The sequence below is a fragment of the Rattus rattus genome, chromosome 3 (genome assembly GCF_011064425.1).
Source record: "Rattus rattus isolate New Zealand chromosome 3, Rrattus_CSIRO_v1, whole genome shotgun sequence".
In the NCBI taxonomy this organism is placed as follows: Eukaryota; Metazoa; Chordata; class Mammalia; order Rodentia; family Muridae; genus Rattus; species Rattus rattus.
In genome coordinates, this window is record NC_046156.1 from 2,336,463 (window position 1) to 2,352,374 (window position 15,912).

At 38.3% G+C, this 15,912-nt stretch overlaps 1 protein-coding gene across 2 annotated transcripts in view; it reads left to right on the forward strand.

Moving 5' to 3' along the window:
- Wls (Wnt ligand secretion mediator) overlaps window positions 1–15,912 on the forward strand; it is a 97,290-nt gene that overhangs the window by 52,789 nt on the left and 28,589 nt on the right. For both annotated transcript variants that reach the window (XM_032897085.1, XM_032897086.1), the window contains exons 3-4: window positions 5,902–6,026; window positions 14,632–14,793. In XM_032897085.1, coding sequence (XP_032752976.1) covers window positions 5,902–6,026; window positions 14,632–14,793 — 287 coding nt within the window. The remainder of the gene's footprint in view (window positions 1–5,901; window positions 6,027–14,631; window positions 14,794–15,912) is intronic.

Sequence of the window (15,912 nt, forward strand, 5' to 3'; positions counted from 1 at the left end):
TGCCCTGGTTTCATGGAATTTATATGATCAGGGTCTTTACTTTATAGGTAACTTTTCCCAGTATCATATGTAACCTTGCTCATCCTGCACTTCTTCCAGAGTTCAAATAAGATATGTAGTCTTAATTGTGTGTACGAGTTGTCAGGAATATTTCAGAACCATTACAACAATGTTTTATTATATGCAACATAGTCATTAAAGCTAAACAAGATTTCCTACTCTATTGAAAGGCAGAAAAGAAGTCCAATAGCAAGCAACACAACTTTACTGGCATCTTCTGCCCAGTGCTCTCCTATTTTAGAGTTTTGTGTTCCATGTTTGGAACAGATTTGGAGGGAAGCTCCATGTTTTTCTCATCTGCTAATATATTGAATGAAAGGTAGATAATAAAATGACAGAAATTGCTATCCTTGATGTTTTAGGCAATCTTAAAAGATTTTCATGACTTGACTAGTTTAGTGTTCATAAAATCCTGAAGGATGAATTCTATTACAACAGGAGAGGAACCCCAAATATCTAACCTGGAAATATCATTGAGTTCAGTGAGGGAGACAAAGGGTTATTGGAACGGACACTCATTCTGTATTTCTAGACTTCACAAATACCAAATCAAAATAGCAAAATGCTGAGGTTACAAGCCAGGACACATCAGCCATTACAGTATTTTGAGAACTTGGGCTGTCTGAGTTCCCAGGAAAATATAGTACCCTTGTCCTCAACTGCACAGGGAGTAAGTAGATAAACAGGTAGAGATTTTTTGAACTTTACCTGTTGGCAAGAGGAAAAGAAACTCAAGGGTGATATGGTGGCCAGCAAAAAATGTGGTATGTCTCAAGCTCGATTAGCGGACCTACACTGAGATTTTGAGCAAGGGTGGTTTTAGTAGCTATGTTACTGAATTTAAAAACAAAATTGAGAGATATTTCTCTCAGTATTTCAAAAGATCATCACTCCCTTATCATATGTTAATGTGTATCCATGTTCTCTCTTCTGGAAAGAAGTTGCTTAAATTGCCCAGAAACGCATGAGTAGTGAATGGCAGAAGTGAGTTTTCAACTTTTAGAAGAATTACCCCAAGTCCTGCTTTCCCTACAACTTTCTTTTCTTTTCTTTTTTATTGAATATTTTTTATTTGCATTTCAAATGTTATTCCCTTTCCTAGTTTCCCAGACATAAACCCCCATCCCATCCCCCTCCCCTTCTTCTATAAGGGTGTTCCCCCTCCCCACCCACCCCTCTTCCTGCTCCCTGACATTCCCCTACATTGGGGGTCCAACTTTGGCAGAACAAATGGCTTCCCCTTCCACTGGTGCCCCAACAAGGCTATTCTCTACTACATACGCATTTGGAGCCCTGGGTCAGTTCATGTATAGTGTTTGGGTAGTGGTTTAGTCCCTAAGAGCTCTGGTTGTTTGGCATTGTTGGTCTGATGGGGTCTCAAGCCCCTTCAGCTCTTTCAATCCTTTCTCTAATTCCTCCAGCGGGGGTCTCATTCTCAGTTCAGTGGTTTGCTGCTAACATTCGCCTCTGTATTTGACATGCGCTGGCTGTGCCTCTCAGGAGAGATCTATATCCGGTTCCTGTCAGCATGTCTTGTGATCTCTGGATTGTACCTTGTGTAATTCGAGATTTGGGGCTAATATCCACTTATCAATGAGTGCATACCATGTGTGTTTTTCTGTAATTGGGTTACCTCACTCAGAATGATATTTTCTAGTTCCCTCCATTTGCCTATGAATTTCATGAAGTCATTGTTTTTGATAGCTGAGTAATATTCCATTGTGTAGATGTACCACATTTTTCTGTATCCATTCCTCTGTTGTAGGGCATCTGGGTTCTTTCCAACTTCTGGCTATTATAAATAAGGCTGCGATGAACATAGTGGAGCATGTGTCTAAAGATAGCATTTTCAGCAAATGGTGTTGGTTCAACTGGAGGTCAGTATGTAGAAGAATGCAGATCGATCCATGCTTATCACCCTGTACAAAGCTTAAGTCCAAGTGGATCAAGGACCTCCACATCAAACCAGATACACTCAAACTAATAGAATAAAAAGTTGGGAAGAGTCTTGATCACATTGGCACTGGAGAAATTTTCCTGAACAAAACACCAATGTCTTATGCTCTAAGATCAAGAACCGACAAATGGGATCTCATAAAACTGCAAAGCTTTTGTAAAGCAAAAGACACTGTGGTTAGGACAAAACAGCAACCAACAGATTGGGAAAAGATCTTTCCGACCCTACATCTGATAGAGGGCTAATGTCCAATATATACAAAGAACTCAAGAAGTTAGACCGCAGGGAGACAAATAACCTTATTAAAAAATGGGGTTCAGAGCTAAACAAAGAATTCAGAGCTGAGGAATGCCGAATGGCTGAGAAACACCTAAAGAATTGTTCAACATCTTTAGTCATAAGGGAAATGCAAATCAAAACAACCCTAAGATTTCACCTCACACCAGTGAGAATGGCTAAGATCAAAAACTCAGGTAACAACAGATGCTGGCAAGGATGTGGAGAAAGAGGAACACTCCTCCATTGTTGGTGGGACTGCAAACTGGTACAACCATTCTGGAAATCAGTCTGGAGGTTCCTCAGAAAATGGGACATTGCACTACCTGAGGACCCAGCTATACCTCTCCTGGGCATATACCCAGAAGGTGCTCCCTGCAACTTGCATCAGAGAAAACAGAGTTCCCAAGACACCCAGGCAGCTAAATTGAACATACTTTATTGAAAAGGTACTCAATTCTGACCAGACTCTTATTTAAAAAACAAAAGCAAAAGCAAATTTAATTTCTGGTTTTTCTCTTTTTAAAAAAGTAAGACAGTCTGGTAAAATGAGTTAGTGTACTTTACATCGGCTATTGAAGGAAAACTCATTCCCCACTCACATTTATCTGTCTTTACTGCATATGCAGTGACAGAAGCACAGGAACTTGTGTCCCCAGGCTTCCAACTTGGTGCTCTTTGGCCCACACTGCCATTCTCAAGTTCTTTACAGAAAAGGTATTGCTTTGCTTCAACATATTTTGATCCTATGCTTGGATTAGAGGTTTTCAGAGATGATTGTTGGCCATCCATGCTCCTGCTGGGAAGACGTTAGAAAGCTTTGATCAAAGTTGAGTAGATCTTCCATGAAGGATACTTAATTTTTCTGCTGGATGTTTTTCTAATTCTAATGTTTTATCTAATAAAAGTAGTAGGAACAGCAGGACGAGGGCTGATTCATATGGAATTATATTCTGTGACTTGAGCATTTTCTATCAAATTAGACAATTTTTTTAGGTGATACAAATCAAGTGATAGTCTTTAGAAATTTCTGGGTACATTTAATATATACAACATGATGTTTTAAGATGCACATAGCAAAAAGATTACTTATAGTGAAGCAAATTAATTATTGCTATTACTCTTGCAACAAAACCACAAAAGAAATGGGTACCATATGATGAAGATTTTCCCCTCTTTCCATTTTCCTTCCTTCCTTTCTGGCAAGATGGAACCCAGTTCTCATTCCTGATGATTTTCTTTTAAGGCAACTTTAGAATCATTGTCTTCCTCGTGTTAATATCAACTAATATAACTTTATGCAAACTTATTTAATATCAGAAAAACTCAGTTTACTTATTAATAAAAAGGACATATCAGTGTCTATATATTAGAGTTAATAGAAAATTAAATTAGATCATTTAAATAATCCTCAGAGGTTATTTTTAATTAAAGTAGAGTAATTGTACACTGATATAGTATGTAAACTTTTTATTGCTTTTCCTTTCAGCATGCTTAGCAGGTTAGAAGAACTGATGAAGCTGGGGCCAGACCGGGGTTGAGCCTGTTTGGTCTTCTCTCCATCAGAGATATCTGATCTAATAGGCCTACTGTTGCTTTTTGTGGGCCCTAAGGAAGAAATATCCCTGAAGACATACCTAGTACATAAGTGTTTCACAGTGACATATATAACCAATAAACTGTTCAGTTAAATATATTCTACTTTCAGATTGCAACAGATTTGCTTTCATAATAAACTAGAATACCAGCTTTGAATTTTGGATTCTTGGGCTTATATGCCAGCAATGACTGATTAGAAAGCCCTTTCACCCCCTTTCTTTTTTTTTTTTTTTTTTTTTTTTTTAGTTCTTTTTTTTTTTTTCGGAGCTGGGGACCAACCCAGGGCCTTGGCGCTTCCCTAGGCAAGCGCTCCACCACTGAGCTAAATCCCCAGCCCCTTCACCCCCTTTTCTTCTCTTATCCATCATTCTACTCAGAGAGGAGCCTCATTGCTTATGCAAAGAGCACTCCAAATTCTGAGCTCTAGTTCTGTCTATATCTTTCTGTAAATGACAGCCTTTGGTCACTCTTAACCACCCAAATTGTTTAGTTCGTCTTAGATACCAGATTCGGGAGGAAACATATAAAAACTGAAAACAAGATCAGAATTATCCAAGAAGAGTATTCCCAGAGTAGCACAAGACAAAAGCAGGGCATGGGATGGATAGGCCCTGGATGTGTACATTTCCTATCCTCTAGAATCTTCAAATTCTTTAAAGAAGTTGAGAGGTAAAGAGAGCCACACAGAATGGGACTCTTTAATAGGGTGAGGCTCAAACTGATTTTACCCTGCCCATGTATAAGACGTGCCCCAGTTTTTCCAATAGTCTTCCAAGGAGAACAGTATGTGAACAACTCTTGTACTCAGAGAGAGTCAATAACTTCGACATTTCTTTTACATTTGTGCTTTTGAGTCTAGGGATTATCTAGGTGTCATTTCAACATTACTGAAAGTGCTAGTTCCTAACGTTAGCATTAAAAGTGAGAGAGGAGGTTTCTACTGTCAAATTTACCATTGGGAGTGCAGACCAATTCTTATTAAACACTAAGACTCTTACGTGTGGAGTGATTAGAACCAGTGTTGTTTCTAGCCAAAGACATAGCCAAGGTCTGAAGGTTGCTTCTGTTGAGTTGGGAGTGGAGGCGGCAAATGGCAGCACATGCTTTCCTCCACGAATAGCTGTTGCTCCTCCTGCTTCTCAGCATCTTGATATCCTCAAGTGTAATCTGTGCTCTGATAACACGAATGAGCAGAAGCCTTTTTTGTGTCTAATTCTTCGTTCAGTTTGTCAGAAGCACTGTTCTTCACCCCTCTCTGCATTTGGTATTTTCAGATTCTGAATGGCTTGAGACTTTTACATAAGTTGGTTCACTTTTCCAGAATATTCCTTCTGTGGGAGTTTAGGTTGTGGCTATCAAGAAAGTCTTTGGGGCTGGGGAGAAGGCTCAGCGGTTAAGAGCACCGACTGCTCTTCCTGAGGTCCCAAGTTCAATTCCCAGAAACCACATGGTTCACAACATCTGTAATGAGATCTGATGCCCTCGTCTGGTGTGTCTGAAGACAGCTACAGTGCGCTCATATACATTAAATAAATACATATTTTTTTAAAAAAAGATATTCTTTGTTTATGTTAGACAGTAATTATGAGTCATCTTTAAGCCACACTAGACTGGTAAATAGAAAAGCCGTTTATATCCCTGGTAATTTATGTGTTTAGCAGAGATTTATTAGGTTTATGTTACACACCATGAGGTGTTTCCACCAACCCGACTTCTGTTAGTCATATTAGAAGGTAGGTTCTAGTCATGATTCAGATTCTGAACATCTGAGCTGCTTCAGAAAGATGAGTTCTTGTCTCTAGCAGAGTTTAAATGGAAGTTCTTGACTGAAAAGAGTGGCTTTGGGAGGAGATCCAACATCTATATTAACTGGTCCTATAACTTCAGTTATTAGGCTTGGTAGTAACATCTCATTGCTTTCTTGGATTCATAACCTGTGACATTTTTTGAATGTTTCCAAATAATCTTTCTCCAAATTATTTCCAAATTGTCCATCTTTTCTCTTGCAGGAGAAAATGCAGAAGTTTCCATGGATGTTTCCCTGGGTTACCGTGATGATATGTTTTCTGAGTGGACTGAAATGGCGCATGAACGAGTACCACGTAAACTCAGATGCACTTTCACATCCCCCAAGGTAGGGCACCTTTACCGTTGAGTTGACAATGTTGGATTCGTGGCATGGAGTGACCTGATGTTCCATCCGGGACAGAATTTTTTATTTTCTTTTTTCTTGATTTTTCTTTTTCTTTCTTTATTCTTTCTTTTTTAAAAAAATAAAGGAGAGGCTAGACTTTCCACTGAAAAGGGTTTTGATTATACTTTTTCGCATCTGTTGTCTTTATCTTAGTTGCTCCTGAAGCAACCAGTATAGGATCAAACAAATTTGATCTAAAACTGTTCTTTTAAAACTTTGCTTTTGCCTGTAAGTCTAAGGGAAAAATTAACAATGAGAATAGCAGATGGGAGCCTCCGAATACCATGCCCAGCATAAATAGTCTTATATTTTGAATGTAAATTAAAAGCATGTTTTGGAATAAAACATATGTGGCCTCAATTCCAGGCTCTGTCACTAACTCTGTAATCACAGTCATGTTTTATAATTTCTCTATTCTTTTCTTCTAGAAAATGGAAAGATATGTGTATAGTGACATTGGGTAAATTTTTTTGGTTGATTGGTTGACTGGTTTGTTTGTTTGTTTGTTTTTAGTAAGAGCCAGAGGAGCTAATGACCATGTGTCTATGGCTTTATAATTTAACATCGTCTCTTAGACATGTTTGTGAGTGAAATGCAGCGTTACCAAGAGGACACCTGAACAAAAAGAGTCAACCGTGTCTCTCATAGACAAACTATATCCCAACATGAAAGCACCTGCTGCAGTTGGTTTTCTTTCATTATACAAATATGGTCTGAGGACCAAGGACATCAGTTTGAATTGCAAGCTTATGTGAAATATAGATTCCCGGGCCACACATAAAACCCATTATTTTCTGAAAATGTATAAATAAATTGTAAATAATAAAAGTTTATTTGGTTCATAGTTGTAGAGTCTAACAGTCTACAAGCATGACCCTGGAATCTGTTTAGGTCTTTTGTATTATACTAAAACATGCATAGGAGGGCAATCAAATCCTCGTTGGAGAGGAGATGGAACAAAAGTGGGCTTTCACATAGCAAAAACAATTCTCTTGACAACTAGTCCATCTCTACAATGACAGCACTAATTACTTCATGAGAGCGAAATGCTCCTGACCTAATCATGATAACAACTAAATTTTAACATTAGTATTGAGAGGGAAATCCAAGCCATAATAACTGCTGATTCAAATCATAGGAGATAGAACCAAAGACTTTATTTTTGTGTACTGTGAACTACTCCTCTCAGAACGAACAAAACTTAAAAAGCCCCACTCCAGGCCCTTTCTTTGCTGACAATCTAAACACAGAGCTCTCCCACATATAGCCTTGGAGAATTGTTTCAGATGGGCACTTGAAGCAATTTATAGGTAAAAATGATATGGATCTATAATCTAGGGGAAATGGGAAGATAAATAATTGACATTTCAGATTTATTTTTATGAAATTGAGGAAGTTTTCCTTCTATATGTGATGCAAGCTCACAGAAGAAAAGCCTGGTTAAACATAAGTTACAGGGCTTTTGGATATAGACAATTTCCTCCTCCTCTAGAGAAGTCATTTCTCACTTTCCTTTCACGTTAGGCGTTATGTATGTGGAGGTGCTGCCTGCAACTTCTCCCCAAGGACAGGCACTTAATTATCTTTAGGATGTGTTGATCTCCTTTTGGAAAGAAATTAAACCTTGAAAGGTGTGAAGAAAATGAACCATCAAGTCTATACATTTTGATTATGATAAAGTTTAATCTTGATTATGAAGATTAAATGAGAAATTGCTTTAAAGCTCTTTAGTCTCTAGTGGATTGTGAAGTCAAGGAAAAAATAAAGTCGAGTTACTGCCTGCTGTAATTTGCCCTAATTATTCAGTCTTATACTAGAGCTAGGGGAGGACAGGAAGGTGGGAGGAAGGGAAAGGAGAGAGGGAAGGCAGTGGGAAACAGAAAGGGAGAAAATAAGAATATCATTTTTTAAGTGCCAGAAATACTGGTAGAGGCAGAAATTTAAAAATAAAACCTCAAGCATGGTTGAGTGGTGTACATACTTTTATGCAGGCAAAATACTCAATACATATAAATACAAATAAACACATACTTTAAAAAAAGAATAAAGGAAGGAGGGTTGGAGGAAAGAAGGCAGCAAGCAAGCAAACCCTTCAGTACTTAACAATATGTGGTGAATTTGACACTAATCCTGCCAGATAGCTTATAGTTTATATTCATTGATTGCTAAAGATTTTTATGTCTAGACCTATTTGCAAGTAAAAGAGAAAAAAGGAGCGCAGGGCCAGAAGGACTATTTATATAGAAAGAATCATCCAATAGATGCCCATAATTTGAGAAGAAATCAGAACTCTCTACATGGAATTATTTTACTTCCAAAATCATATATGACACCCCTAATCAACTGGCAGCATCTGGCAAGAGCATTCACTCCTTAAAAGATATGTTTTTATGACTTATTACTGATGTCTGCCTGGACTAGGAAGGGACTGACTAGTAATGTCTGACGAGGCAAGGAAAGGAAGAAGAAACTAGAAGTGCATGAACTGTTGGCCAGTTTTACTGCACCTACTCTCGAGTCTCCTGTCTCCAATACAAATGTGGATTCACTGTACACTCAAACACACACACACACACACACACACACACACACTCACTCGCACACGCACACACTCACACACACTCACACACACTCACACACACTCACACACACACACACACACACACACACACACACACTCACACACACACACACACACACACACACACACACACACACACACTCACACATGCACACTCACACACACACTCACACACACACACTCACACACACACACTCACACACACACACTCACTCACACATGTCTTTGGATATGGTTAGCTTTGATGAATGTGTGTGTGCATGTTTATTTGCAACTTTTAAAATACAATAAAATAGTTACCACTACAGAAAACAGAGCAACTAAATACCTCCCCCCAAAAACAACTATGTATTTTGTAATACGAATGCTACTGATCAGTCACTGTGGTGCATACTGTCATGTCAGGACTTTCCCAACCAGGGAAGTTTTGTTTTTTTGTTTTTTTTTGTTTTTTTGTTTTTTTTTTTTTTTTTTTTTTTTTTTTTTTTTTTTTTTTTTTTTTTTTTTTTTTTTTTTTTTTTTTTTTTTTTTTTCTTTTTCTTTTTTTTTTTTTCTTTTTTTTAAATTGATATTTTATTTATTTACATTTCAAATGTTATCCCTTTCCCAGTTTCTCCTCCACAAACTCCCCTCCCGAGCCCCTCCCTCTGCTTCTATGAGGATGGTCCCCCACCCACCCACTCCCACCTCACTGCCCAAGCATCCCCTACACTGGAGGCATCGAGCCTTCCCAGAATAAAGGGCCTCCCCTCCAACTGATGCCAGACAATGCCATCCTCTACTACATACAGCTGGAGCCATGGATCCCTGCATGTGTACTCTTTGGTCGGGGGTTTAGTCCCTAGGTGCTTTGGGGGTGTCTGGTTGGTTGATATTGTAGTTCTTCCTATGGTGGTACAAACCTTCTCAGCTCCTTCAGTCCTTCCCCTAACTCCTCCACTGGGGTCCCAGTGCTCACTCCCATGGTTGGCTGCAAGCACCACATCTGTACTGGTCAGTCTCTGGAGATGCTCTCAGGAGACAGCTGTAACAGGCTCCTGTCAGCAAGCACTTCTTGGCGTCAGCAATGGTGTCTGGGTTTGGTGGTTACATATGGGATGAATCCCCAGATGGGGCAGTCTCTGGATGACTTTCCCTCAGTCTCTGCTCCACACTTTGTCTCTGTATTTTTCTCCTGTGAATATTTTGGTCTTCCTTCTTCTTGAGCTTCATGAGTCTGTGAGTTATAACTTGGGTATTCCAAGCTTTTTGCCTAATATCCACTTATCAATGAGTGCATACCATGTGTGTTCTTTTGTGACTGGGTTACCTCACTCAGGATGATATTTTCCAGTTCCATTCATTTGCCTATGAATTTCATAAAGTCATTGTTTTTGTTAGCTGAGTAATATTCCATTGTGTAGATGTACCACATTTCTGTATCCATTCCTCTGTTGAGGGACATCTGGATTGTTCCAGCTTCTGGCTATTATAAATAAGGCTGCTATGAACATAGTGGAGCACGTGTCTTTTGTTATATGTTGGGGCATCTTTTTGGGTATATGCCCAAGAGAGGTATAGCTGGGTCCTCAGGTAGTTCAATGTCCAATTTTCTGAGGAACCTCCAGACTGATTTCCAGAATGGTTGTACCAGTCTGCAATCCCACCAACAATGGAGGAGTGTTCCTCTTTCTCCACATCCTCGCCAGCATCTGCTGTCACCTGAGTTTTTGATCTTGGCCATTTTGACTGGTATGAGATAAAAATTTCAGACTCATTTTGATTTGCTTTCTTTGATGACTAAGGATGTTGAACATTTCTTTAGGTGCTTCACAGACATTTGATATTCCTCAGTTGAAAATTCTTTATTTAGCTCTGTACCCCATTTTTAATAGGGTTACTTGGTTCTCTGGATTCTAGTTTCTTGAGTTCTTTATATATATTGGATATTAGTCCTCTATTGGATGTAGGATTGGTAAAGGTCTTTCCCCAATCTGTTGGTTGCCATTTTGTCCTAATGACAGTGTCCTTTGCCTTACAGAAGCTTTGCAGTTTTATGAGATCCCATTTGTTGAGTCTTGATCTTAAAGCACAAGCCGGTGGTGTTCTGTTCAGGAAAATTGTGCCCATGTGTTCAAGGCTCTTCCCCACTTTTTATTCTATTAGTTTGAGTGTATCTGGTTTTATGTGGAGGTCCTTGATCCACTTGAACTTGTGCTTTGTACAAGGAGATAAAAAATGGATCAATTTGCATTCTTCTACATGCTGGCCTCCAGTTGAATAGCACCATTTGTTGAAAATGCTATTCTTTTTCCCACTTGTTGGGTTTAGCTTCTTAGTCAAAGAACAATTGACCATAGGTGTGTGGGTTCATTTCTGGTTTTTAAATCTATTCCATTGATTTACCTGCCTTTTTCTGTACCAGCACCATGCAGTTTTTATCACTATTGCTCTATAATACAGCTTGAGGTCATGGATGGTGATTCCCCCAGAAGTTCTTTTATCATTGAGAATAGTTTTCATTATCCTGGGTTTTTCGTTATTTGAAAAGAATTGCTCTTTCTAATGCTATGAAGAATTGAGTTGGAATTTTGATGGGGATTGCATTTGAATCTGTAGATTGCTTTTGGTAAAATGGCCATTTTTGCTATATTAATCCTGCCAATCCATGAGCATGGGAGCTCTTTCTATCTTCAAAGGTCTTCTTCAATTTCAGTTCTTGTCATACAGATCTTTCCCTTGCTTGGTTAAAGTCACACCAAGGTATTTTATATTATTTGTGACTATTGTGATGATTTTTTTCCCCTAATTTCTTTCTCAGCCTGTTTATCCTTTGAGTAGAGGAAGGCTACTGATTTGTTTGAGTTAATTTTGTATCCAGCCACTTTACTGAAGTTGTTTATCAGCTGTAGGAATTCTCTGGTGGAATTTTTGGGGTCACTTAAGTATACTATCGTATCATCTGCAAATAGTGATATTTTGACTTCTTCCTTTACAATTTGTATCCCTTTGACTCCTTTTGTTGTCTGATTGCTCTGGCTAGGACTTCCAGAACTATATTGAGTAAGTAAGGAGAGAGTGGGCAGCCTTGTTTAGTCCCTGATTTTAGTGGGATTGCTTCAAGTTTCTCTCCATTTAGTTCGATGTTGGTTACTGGTTTGCTGTATATGGCTTTTACTATGTCTAGGTATGGGCCTTGAATTCCTGATCTTCCCAAGACTTTTATCATGAAAGGGTGTTGAATCTTATGAGATGATGCTGTTTTTTTTCTTTGAGTTTGTTTATATGGTGGATTATATTGATGCATTTGTGTATATTGAACTATCCTTGCATCCCAGGGATTAAGCCTACTTGATCATGATGTGTGATCATTTAATGTGTTCTTGGATTCAGTTTGCAAGACTTTTCTTGAGTATTTTGGTATCGATAATCATAAGGGAAATTGGTCTGAAGTTTTCTTTCTTTGTTGGTTTGTTGTGTGGTTTAGGTATAAGCATAATTATGGCGTCAAAGAACTAATTGGGTAGTGTTCCCTCTGTTTCTATTTTGTGGAATAGTTTCAAGAGTATTGACACTAGGTCTTCTATGAAGGTCTGATATAATTCTTCACTCAACCCATCTGGTCCTGGGCTTTTCTTGTTTGGGAGACTTTTAATAACTGCTTATATTTCTTTAGGGGTTATGGGACTATTTAGATGGTTTATCTGATCATGATTTAACTTTGGTATCTGGTATCGGTCTAGAAAATTGTCCATTTCCTCCAGATTTTTCAGTTTTTTTTAATATAGGCTGTTGTAGTAGGATCTGATAATTTTTTTAATTTCCTCAGTTTCTGCTGTTTTTTTCCAACCTTTTCATTTCTTGTGTGTTCATGAGAATTTTTTTCTTTAGGTTAGAGAAGTTTTCTTCTACGATTTTGTTGAAGATATTTACTGGCCCTTTGATTTGGGAATCTTCACTCTCTTCTATACCTATTCTCCTTAGGTTTGGTCTTTTTATTGTGTCCTGGATTTTCTGGATATTTTGGGTCAGGAGCTTTTTGCCTTTTTTTTATTTTCTTTGACTGTTGTGTCAATGTTTTTCTATGGTATTTTCTGCATCTGAGATTCTCTCTTCTCTCTCTTGTATTCTTTTGGTGATGCTTGCATCTATGACTCCTAATCTCTTTCCTAGGTTTTCTCTCTCCAGGGTTGTCTCTCTTTGTGATTTCTTTATTGTTTCTATTTCCAATTTAGATCCTGTATGATTTTGTTCAATTCCTTCACTGTTTGGTTTTGTTTTCCTATAATTCTTTATGGAAGTTTTGTGTTTCCTCTTTAAGGGCTTCTGCCTGTTTATCCGGGTTCTCCTGTATTTCTTTAAGGGAGTTATTTATGTCCTCCCTAAAGTCCTCTATAATCATGAGACATGATTTTTAAAGCAGAATCTTGCTATTCCAGTGTGTTGGGGTATCCAAGGCTTGCTGTGGTGGGTGAGCTAGGTTCTGATGATGCCATGTAGCTTTGGTTTCTGTTGCTTATGTTCATGTACTGCCATCTGACTATCTCTGGCGTTAGTTGGTCTTGCTGTCTCTTGTCCAGCCTTTGAGCCTGTGATCTTAGCTGTGCTAGCATTCCTCGGAGACCAGCTCTCTCTCAGGTGGGATTGGGTTGCAGAGAACTGTGGCTCAGTGTACATGGAAGCCAGAAGGTTCACTGTACTAAGTCCTGACTGTTCATTAAATAGGTCCTGCCACCATTATATCAGTACAGAATCTTTTTTACATTAGATTATAGACTCCTGCTCATTTTCTCTCTGGATTATACAATACATATTTTTTCTCTAATTTGACAAATTAGGCTGTCCCATGTAACACTTCAGAACTAGGAATGAGAAATAATTCACTGCTATTCATTTATTCAGGACACATCAGGTTGTTCTGCATACAGATATTGTATTAATGGCAGACTTTCATCTATTTATCCAGAAAAAATACTCCCTGACTGCTACAGCACATGGTACTGTATACCATGTTCACCACACCACCACCCACATACAGGATGCCTTGAGAAGTATACCAGAATTTAGTTCCCCACTATCATATAGTCATTCTTAATTTGTGAGAAGTTCAAGAGGCTTTCCTAGGAACTCAGCTAAGTGTCTATTTAGTTAAAATTTCAGCTGTCTCCTGCCCACTTTCCTCTTGGGGTATTAGGAAGTTCAGGATGGGTGAAGAAAATTCTGAATGAGTATATTCAGTAAATGAATCCCACTCTACAAGGCACTTTGTACAGCTTCTTTCCTTTTTTATTTTTAAAGACAATCTTATTCGATGTGTAAGAATATTTTTCCTGTATGTATACCACATGTATGTGGCCTATGGAGTCCAGAATAAGGTACCTTGGAACTCAAGTATAGTCAGTTTTGAGCTACTTTACGGATGTTGAGAATGTAATCTGAGTCCTCTGGAAAAGCAGCAAGTGCTCTTAACTGTTGAGTCATTTTCCAGCCCCAGTGTGTTGCTGATTTTTTTATATCAATAAAAGGAAGATCATTTTAGCTTCTAATATTTCACTGTGAAAATAATTAGCCATCATCTAGATTGTGATGGGCTTCATCAAGAGCTTTCCTCCTGGATGCACAAGCCCTGGTGACCTCTAGATATAGAGTTTCCTAAACCACAGTAGACTAGAATCTGATGCAAAGCTCTAATGTTGATTCTAGGACTGAGAAAGGTATCAAATAACAGATATCTGCTATTTACCTAAAATTTTTCAGTTATACCTCAAATAGAACTGATTCCACCTACTCCCCTTTTTCTCTCTCCAGCTTTGTGGAGTAGATCAGTGGGCACCAGGATTTCATTGCGCCTTGTAAATCTGTACCTTTAATGTGCACCTTAACACATTAGCATTTTAAAAGTTTCTGATGTGAGCTTAAGCCAAATAAATGCATTACGTCTTTTGGAAATAGTAATCTGTCTCAACCCATCTAATCTTTTTCCAGACCCCAGAGCACGAAGGTCGTCATTATGAATGTGATGTCCTTCCTTTCATGGAAATTGGGTCAGTGGCTCATAAGTATTACCTTCTAAATATCCGGCTACCTGTAAATGAGAAGAAGAAAATCAATGTTGGAATTGGGGAAATAAAGGACATTCGGTTGGTGGTAAGTAAATGTAAATGAACCAATTGACTGTAACCTTGAAACAGGAGTCAAGAATACAGTAATCATATATGTATAAGAAGAATTCTGTTTTAGTTCTCTCATCTCTATGCACACACAGGGACCTGGAAACATGAAAGGGAAATGTCTCTGTTAGTCCTATTGCTTATCTATTGATTTATCTGAGAATTGGGAATAACAACATAACCATGATAAAACAATCTAAACAGAAATGATTTTCATAGGATTATAGAAAGCAATTATTGTCTGAATGATTTTAATATTAATATTTTACTTTTAATGACTTCTTTGAAAATTTTGGTTTTATATGTTTAGATCATACTCAGCACCCTAACTCTTCCCAGCTCTCTCTCCCTTCCTTCCAACTTTGTTCCAACCAACCAACAAACAGACAAACAAAACAAACAAACAAACAAAAATAGTAAAAAAAATTTTCAAGACAGATTTGTGCTGCCCAAAATGTAATTGGTTGTGTTTTCTTCCACTGGTACTTAATTAACTTACCAAAGGCTGCTCTCTTACATAAAAGCCTACCCTTCCTTCCTAGCAGCTAAGTTGCCAATTGCTCTGTGGCTAGGAGTAAAGTTGTACACCTCCCCCCTTCTCCATGCTGGAATGGGTCTGGCTTGGGCTTGTACAGGTTTTCTGCGTGGACTGACAGCTGCTCTGACCTTGCTGTGTCCAGATGATGCTTCCCTGTGCTCAGGCTTCCTTCAGGCTCTTTCGCCCCCCTCTTCTGAAATGATCTCTGAAATTTGAGAGGAGGGGTATAATAAATACACTTTCCTTTAGGACTGAGAATTCAGTTTCTTATTCTCTATACCTTGGCCAGTCATAGGTCTCGGCACTTAGTATATTAAGTAGTCTTTTTTTAAAAGATCACTAAAATTAATTAATTTATTAAAATAATAATTGAACATCTACAAACAGAGAATATGGAAAAATCTACCTTGCTTTCAATCTGAAGCTTCATCCCGACTGACTAAGATTCAGAGTGCTAAAAGGTACTATGCAAACTACTGGAAGACAAAAAGTAATCACGTCTCAACTAGCAAACTGTAATAATGACTTTCCTGCAAGATATGCCCACTGGTAAAATAG